The 8,826-nt window shown below is 35.0% G+C and overlaps 1 protein-coding gene across 4 annotated transcripts in view; it reads right to left on the bottom strand.

Annotated features, from left to right (window-relative positions):
- LOC110018342 (crossover junction endonuclease MUS81) overlaps window positions 1-7,839 on the bottom strand; it is a 61,314-nt gene extending 53,475 nt beyond the window's left edge. For all 4 annotated transcript variants that reach the window (XM_020715623.1, XM_020715625.1, XM_020715624.1 and 1 more), the window contains exons 1-6: window positions 7,505-7,839; window positions 7,325-7,419; window positions 7,127-7,205; window positions 6,959-7,045; window positions 6,761-6,886; window positions 4,791-5,022 (exon numbers count right to left, since the gene is read on the bottom strand). In XM_020715623.1, coding sequence (XP_020571282.1) covers window positions 4,791-5,022; window positions 6,761-6,886; window positions 6,959-7,045; window positions 7,127-7,205; window positions 7,325-7,419; window positions 7,505-7,695 — 810 coding nt within the window. In that variant the 5' untranslated portion in view covers window positions 7,696-7,839. The remainder of the gene's footprint in view (window positions 1-4,790; window positions 5,023-6,760; window positions 6,887-6,958; window positions 7,046-7,126; window positions 7,206-7,324; window positions 7,420-7,504) is intronic.
- Between the last annotated feature and the right edge of the window lie 987 nt (window positions 7,840-8,826).

The following is an 8,826-nucleotide window of genomic DNA, read 5'->3' as shown; positions in this document are numbered from 1 at the left end:
TATATATATATATATATATGAAAAAAATCCAAAGGCTAATATATTAAAGTGAAAAAGATACCGAAATATTATATGAGAGGGCTTAAAAGAAGGCCCAACTCATAAAATACAACACACACAAAATGTCAAATAAATCAAAAATACATAAAGATAAAAAACCAAAAAATCCACCAACGGGCGCAAAAGTGCTAGGAACGTCTCACTTTAGTCCTCCCGCTGTCTCTAGTTCTCGAAAGTGAGCCGGCTAACAAATTGGTAAGATGAGTATACACACATCTATATGTACGATGAACAAAGATTTAAATTGGGCGAATCCTAATTTGGAGTAAGATGGGCTGAATCAGTTTCAAAAAAAAAAAGAATAACATGTATATGTGCACGTTCCAATGTTATATTAAAAATTTAAGTACATGCATGGTCACAATAGCAGCTTGCAAGCACAAATGCAGTCTTGTGAAAATGAATTTTCGGCTTTTTTTATCACTTATATTGTCAATATGCATGCATTCATATAAGTTACAACTTTCTCAAGGTTTTCCCACTATTTTTATTGTAATATCCAGATTGAATTCAACGTCAAAAAGTAACTTGATTTACAAAAATTATTCACATGAGCTTTTTTTAAAAAAGAAAACTTTAAAACTTTAAAAAATCAACTTAGCCGATCATTAGCAAGCTCCAAAATGAAGCAACTGAAGAATTTTCAAAGTCGAGTTAAAGCATCCATGAGCATATTTCAAGGTTTCATCTGAGAGATCAAAGCAATATTAAGCCAAGCTTGTCACAATACACAATCTTGCTCAGCTCTGATCATGTTACAAAATTTTCAGCACATATAGTGTAGCTAATTTTCTCTTTTTATGCGGTCAAAAGTTTGGCGCATTGGTTGGAAAAGAATTTAAAATCATGCGACCTACGTTCAAGGCCTCACCAAGCTCAAGAAAAGTCAGCAGCATAGGCTAAATGAGACAAGAATCTAATATAAATAAAATAGTTACATTCATATTTTGCTAAAATTTCAAAAACAAAGGCCTTAAAATGTCCCAATAATTTAAATTTATTTATTTTTTCCAACACAGTACTCGTGTCAATTTTTCATGAAGAGCTGTGTTCACTGCTCAAAGCAAGAGAGAAATAACTTGAAGCGACCTACGACAAATTTAATTTTACTCCTTCAATATTCCAGCTCCAATAAATTTTGAGCTCGATTTGATTTGAATGCAAAATTATGAAGAACATGACAATATGGGTTCTTTAAAGTTTAACCCTCAACATTATGATGCAACATAAGTATGAATTGGTGACACTTAAAATGGTAAAATAATTGTTCTTATAATCGACAAGGTTCCTATAGAAAAACCCATAAAAGTAAGGTCCTATTTGGCACAGCTGTTTTACCGCGGCGCGGTCAGAAAACGTCACGCCTTGCGTTTGGTTTTGACAGCGTGGCAGATTTTATGAAAAATTTTAACAAAACGCGGTCGCGGACTTGACCACACCGCCTGCATTCGTTCGTAAAGTGTTGACGCAGCTGTCCCTCCTCTCCCGCGATCATTTCTCCCGTGTGTCTTGCCCTAGCTGCCCCTTCTCTCCAGCGATCCTCTCTCTCGTGTCTTACCCTAGCGGGCCTCTCCTCTTCTCTCTCTCTCTCTTGTGATTCTCACAGTTAATGTTGTGCCTCTCTCAGTGAGTTCTCTTATCCCTCTCCTCTATCCCTTCTACAACTCTGTTTGGGTCTTTTGATCTGTGTGAGGTGTTGCTTCTTCGTGTGATGCTCTACGCCATAGTTCCTCTGTGCGGTGGTTCTTTTGTACTGCGGTTCTTCTGCGCAGTGGTTCCACTTCGTGTTGGGTAATCCCGACCTTAGCTGTGTCATTTTCTTTGATTTTGGAAATGTGTATATATCCAATATGTTCATGTTTCCTCTTTGCGGTGGTTCTTCTTCGTGTTAGGTAATCATTGTGTGGTGGTTTCTTTGCCCTAACTGTGTGGCTTTTGGTTTGGTGTCTTTGTGACAACAATGGGTTCCTCTGTGTGGTGATTCCTCTTGGTGTTTGTGTGATTCTCTATGCTCGAGAATTTTGTGATTTTTTTATTTGGCTAATGCTTATGCTTCATTGCTTCTCAATTGAAATTGGATTTTGGGATCTTTGGAGATCTCACGTGTAATGGCTTGAATTTTTAGGATTTTCGAATTGGCAAATGCTTATGCTTCATCGGTTCTCAATTGAAGTTGGATATTGTGATTTTTTGGGATCACACGTGTGATGGCATGGATTTTAAAGATTTTCGATTTGGCAAATGCTTATGCTTACTTCTTTATGTTCTTGAATTATGGTGTAACACGTGTTGGTTTTGAATGCACGTGTAATGGTGGATTATGGTTTTCCTTTTGCTTGGTCAATGTACATTTGGTTGAAGTTAGCTTATGGTGTTGATGTGGTGGATGTGGGGGTGAATGTGTTTGTGTTGAAGGATGAGGAGGTAGTGGTGAAGGGTGGTTGGTGCATGGACGTGGACTTGGAAGTAGTGGTGTAGAAGTAGTGGTGTAGGGTGATTGGTGTGTGGAATGTGTATGTGCTGGTGAATTGTGTGTGGGTGAGGTGGTGGTGGTTGGTTTGTGGTTGTGGATGTGTTGGTGATGGCGGATGTGTTGGTGTTGTGGTTAAGGAGGTGTTGGTGTGGTTTGTTCATGTTAGTGAATGTGTAGAGGAGGTGATGGTAAGGTGTTGGTGTGTTTGTATGTGGTTATGGAGGTGTTGGTGTGGTTGTGCAGAGGAGTTACCTGTGTGGGTGTGTTTGTGTTAGTGGATGTGTTCAAGTGTGTCGAGGTTTTGGTATGTGAATGTAAAACTGTTGTGGATGTGTTGTGTGAACAGAGGCGGTTGTATTGTTGTGTGTGTGGAGGTGGTGGACAATCTTTGTCACGGGCCAAAAATGATGTTCTCGAGACCCGCACTCGAGATGGGGAAGGTGAAAGCAAGATGGCAGAGCTGATGAAACAAATTACAGATGCGATAGTTGGAAGATGATTGGAATGAATGTTAGTTTTTATTTATGTTAATTGTAATAGTTGTTGAAGACATTCACTGATTATTATATCAGTATTTTATAGAGTTCACATATTTTTCTTTTTTATGCATTTGATATTTACTGTATTGATTTTTTTATGCAAGTTGTATGTATTTTTTTTTTCTTTTGCATTTTTTTTCTTTCGGTGGATTTTGGAGGTCTATGATAAAACGTTTGACTTTATGAGTTCTTCTGGATAGTCTGTATGTCACTATCGATTGGTGTCACATGTGAAATCCTAATGAAATCAACTAAGTTCCTCATTTTTTTCGATGTTATGGTTTTTGAGATTCTTCTGAATGATATTTTTTTGTAATATGCATATATGACATACATGACATACATGACATGACATACATGAGCTTCGTATTAAGTGGGTTAAAGACAACCAAGAACTCTTTTTTATAAGGGTTATTATCTTCTTGTAGTGATAAATTCATTGATTTATATACTGAGTTTTCTGAGACCTCGTAGCTACATACAACTTTAATTAATTAATTTTGCTATTAATTTTTACTAGCGCTATCTAAGGATATTTTTGTTTAAACCTTCAGGAAAAATGAGCTCGAGAATTTCCGGTACCTCCAGAGGATTGCACTGTTGTTGTGGACTTCAATGTTCCATGCTCACTTCAAGTCAGTCACATAGCTATGGAAGACAGTTTTACAGGTGCTCACAGAGAATCAAAGAAAATTATAACTATTTATTATGGGTAGATGGACTGAAAGATTCCCCTGCCGAGAGTGATCGGGGATGAGAATATTCCTGGGGGGCGGCTTAACTCGTGACATACGTCATTTGTATTTTAAAAATAATACTATCAGATTATTAATTGTTATTTTAATAATCATTTTCTTAATTTTGGTAGTCATGTTACTCATTGTTTAGTGAGATGTCTATTTTTTTTTTTTGTAATATTCTATATTGGATATTTGCTTTTAAAGTATAGAATGTACTGGTATGAGCATTTCTGTTGTAAACAGCATTACTATACAGGGGCATAATGATTATTTTTCCAAAAATAGTTGCAACACAGTTATTTTCAAACTGAAAAAAACAAACAGACAATCAGTTTATCCGCAGCAGCTTCCTATGACAGCTGTTGCGTAGCAGCTTGTTATTAAGTTGTAGCTGCCTCAAACTGACAATAAACAAAAATGCACTTTGCTAGTATTTTCAACATGTGTGTCACGCAGCATTCAATCTAATATAGATGAGCAACAACCAAGAATATTAACTTTAATAAAAGCCTTGCGAAATAAAGTTTCAAAATGTCACAGGTAATGCTTCAATGATCATAGCCAACAAAACGATAAGAAAAAGGGAAATTTACATATGTAGAACGCAACTCTCATGTATTTACATATCTCACACCTAAACTATCATATTTAAATATATAGCACTTTGGTAGTTTAAACCTATGCATGTGTATTTTACTTTTAAGCGGTAATAGTGCTATTTTTTATTTGATATTAAAGATTTGAATGCTACATGTGTAAATATGAAAGGTCAGGTGTGAGATATATAAATACATTAAAATTGTGTGCTATATATGTAAATGTCCCAACCAAAAGAAAATTAAAAAGATTAAAAAGACAGCCTTTGGACAAGTTTAAACATTTAAAAGAGCAGAGTACAGGTTACAAAAAGAAATATGTATTTGTGTCGGTGCAAAAAAAAAACATAAACAAAGTGAAAAAACAAACCGTAGAGCAAACCTGGTCTAGCAAATTTATCGAAGTGCCATCTACTCTTTCTTCAATACTTATGTTGGATGAATCCATCATGGGTTCATCATCTATGGACACTACAGAAATAGCATTTAGATTTTGCATACCAACAGAACTATGAGATATGATTCCTGAAGGCTGGCCTGCAAAAACAACAGATAAGCCAGATCTCAAAAGGCATTCTCTCGCGGCTTCTTGCCCTTCTTGAGTCAGCATGAACCTGAATAGAGATAAAAAAATTTAGGGGCATCTACATACCACCCAAATGATGTGTATTTACATATCTAACACCTCAATTTTACTTTTTATATTTCTACCACACAAATCTTTCGTAGCACATCAAAAATACCACCATTTTAACTTTTAAAAAGTGAAATAGACCTTTTTATGAATAGAAAAGGTGGCATGTAAGTAAATGATTAAAGTTTAAGAGTTGGATATGTAAATACATAGAAATTAAGAGGTAAATAAATATATGTAAACTTTCGAACTTTTAATGAGATCACTAGTGTACATGTTGTGAAAAACAGCATGAGCTTATTTTTGAAAAAGTATATAACACAATTGCTCGGAAGGAAAACATCATAAATAATTATAAAAATTTGACAAAGAAAAATTGCATACTTAAGCATAATCATAGTTGTTTCAATTAATGTCATTTCCATAAAGTTTGCCTAAACCAAAATGCAACCAATTCCCTGGCAATAATAACAAGTGAATTTGGGCAAGAAATGCCTATATTTTTCTTCCATTATTAAGTATAGATTTTTTTTTTTCACTTTTCATTTTCAGCCATATTTTGATCTAGAAGAAGTAGCAGAATTGTTGTCACCTACTATGGTCCACTACACCAACAAAGCTCAGCAATTTCCCCAACTAACTTCACATGGAAAGTACAAAGAGCATAATAAAGCAGTCATGTTTTTGAATCTCACTCCTATTTTAATTTATAGTGGTTTACTTGCAATGAGCTTTTCCGTGTTCAATATTAAATAAATTTGAGGGGTAACTTTCTTTTAATTTTTAGTCATTTAATTCGTATAATTCCAATATCAAGAGTGTATTTACCTAATTTCCTGCAAATTTCAAACAAAATTAACATTTTGTACTAGGATCAAAATGAATGACAATGTTGACCAAATTATTTAGAGATTAAAAAACAATTGAAAAAAACCATAAAAATACATAGGATGAAGAGTAATGAACTTTCAAACTATCCAGAAGAAAAATGTTATACTAATACTTGGTGAAAAATCAAATGCAATCAAGAAGAAACAAAAAAAGCTCCAAAAGTTCTGATTGAATATAGAATTTAAACTTTAGAATTTAGAATTTTGGATCCACAAGAATGACATGCATAAAAAGATAAGTTGGTTGGGTCTTTAGCCATGATAGATTATCAAAGATGCTTGATTTAGTATAATGAGTCGAAGTTTTCATAGGACCCATAATGAAATACCAATTTACTGAAGATGGAAGCTTCATTGGCCAGTCCCTTCCCAAAAAATGCAGTTAGCAAAAATATTATTTATGCCTAAAATACAAATTACTTCTTCTAAGTATGAAATCCATGCCCACAAAGGCAACAATTATCAAGCATGGTGTGTGTTCTGCTATTTCTAGCATGAAAATGCAAGTCTCCTGGAAGGTAGTACTATATTGGCTAGCTCTTGGCACTCATACTGCAGGAAATCATTTTACAGAATATGATACAAGAGATTGGCAAGATGGTTACAGAAATTACATTTTACTTTACTCAAACTTCCAATAAGGTGAATCAAGGCAAAGGGGATATGAGTCATCTTCAAAAGAAAACATCTTAAAAGAACCAACAGAAATTCAGACTAATGAAAGTGTAAAAATAAGTACATAATTAAAACAGCACACATAAAACTGTACTAGTGTTATGGCTTAGCATTGAAGTTATCAGCTAGCAAAACATGAGAAAGGAAGCATACTTAGCCGGGCAGCTAGACTTTGCAACCAATCCCTTTGATGTCAATGTCTTCATGCAACTCCATCCAGTATACCAGTCCCTGGGTGAGCACCCAAATTGCCCAGGTTTCCCTTTTACTTTATCAGGCCTTCAATAGAAGCTGAAATCAGCAAGCATCTTTATCATGCAAAAACGCACCAGAGATAGATGAGCCACTAACCTTATTGAATTCCGTGAGAGTCCACTTGCTTCAGCAGCGTCAATTAGCTCTTGCTTCTTCATAAATTTAACACCATCCACAACTCCCCTGAACATCATCAGGATATGCTTGTTAAGATAAAACTATAAGCAGCTGCCCAGATAGAAAAGCAAATAAACTCTCACATACCTGTAAAGTGTAATTAATAATGCATATGCCGCGGAATTCTTCTGTGGAACATATCGCTTAGGTCCTTTTGGTTTCTTCCCTGAGGAAAGCTTCAAGCTTCAATTAGCGTAATTGATGAAACACACGATTTATCTTATTAAAATATTGAACAGGGAACCTCAACAGCAAGGAGAAGAACCGAAACCAGAACCAATTTACCGATTTGGGGGCCATTTTTTATCGGAGAAGCACCCGCGGGCGTATCATTGGGAAAAAAGCCATTCATTAGCCTTATAATCCACTTTCCTACGCCCCTGCCATGAGTCGGCAATTCAGAATATTTGCCTTGAACGAAAAATTAGGGTTTTAACAAGGATTTACAAATAATATGCCTCCTACTTAATCTGAGAAAGATCTTTGAGGGACTTGATAGGAGTCTTCGAGCTGCAGATGCTGCGGTAGGCTTTAATAAGCGTCATTTCGAGATTGTCCGATATCCCACCGCTCTCTGCCATCTCCTTCCTCTTCGTCCAGAGATGCAGAGCAACGTTCTCGTTCTCGCTGCATCTGACGGGTAACTTGTTCTCCATTGGACCTTGTTAAGCCAAGGAACCAGGATTTAGCATAATGCCATAATTTGATCCTGTAAGGAGGCAAAAGGTTAACGGTGACGTCTGGTTTTTAGGGCTCTATGGGATGCCCGCCATTTCTCCCCCAACACCTGGTTCAAAACTTCAAATATTGAACCTAAAGTGACACTTTCACCTTACATGTATAACATGTATAGGAAAAATTATTACTTCCGCACATCCGTGCCAACGGATCCAGCGGCTAATCATCGACCGTTATATTGTCTATTAGTTAATGAGATATATGACGATATGACTTCAAATAATTGGTCGTCCGGACATATAATATTTGGCTACTGTTGTATTTAACTTGGATTTACTAAATTCAATAAATTTGAATTTAAGAAATATTTTTCAATGTAAATTCATCTTAAGTGGGCTTCTAATTTTTTTATTTTTTTATTTTTTTTTTGCATTGATTGATGCAAAAGAACTTTTCATTTTAACCAAAATCTTATATTATTTGTTCTGAGTGAGCATTATCTTATTTTAATCCAGTTATAAATTATTTTTGGGGTCATTCACATACCATCACCCAATTCTTATGTATTTTCATCTCGAACCCCTAAACATTATATTTTGCATTTATGCCGCCCAAATCTTCCATATCATATCAAAATTATCCCAATTTTAAAATTTAAAACATGAAATACACCTTTTCGTGCATAGATAAGTTATTATATACATATGTAAAAATTGAAGCTTAGTGTTATATGTATGTAAATACATGGTAATTGAATAGCATTTATGTTAGGGTCCGTTTGGGTAAATTGTGTTTTGACAATTTATGTGTTTTCAAAACGTTGGAAACAGCGTTTTCACACTGCACCTATCTAGGTTAGGTGCGGTGGCAGCTTTCTGGTTGCGATCTTGTTTTTCCAAATATATAAAAATGTGTAATAGTCACCTCACCTAGCTTATCAGCATATTATTTTTAATCAGCTTACCAGCAGATTATTCAATAAGCTACAGCTTCCCCAAAGAGACCTTTAATCTTCCGTTTTTTTCTTCATAAAAAACTTTAAGATATGTTCTAATCACTTTAATGTAAATCCTTGAATAAAAAAAAATATCATTATTCATTAAGTTATT

Source organism: Phalaenopsis equestris, unplaced genomic scaffold (assembly GCF_001263595.1).
Source record: "Phalaenopsis equestris unplaced genomic scaffold, ASM126359v1 Scaffold000012, whole genome shotgun sequence".
Lineage (NCBI taxonomy): Eukaryota > Viridiplantae > Streptophyta > Magnoliopsida > Asparagales > Orchidaceae > Phalaenopsis > Phalaenopsis equestris.
Note: the sequence above shows the minus strand (reverse complement) of the source record. Positions and strands in the feature narration are given on the sequence as shown.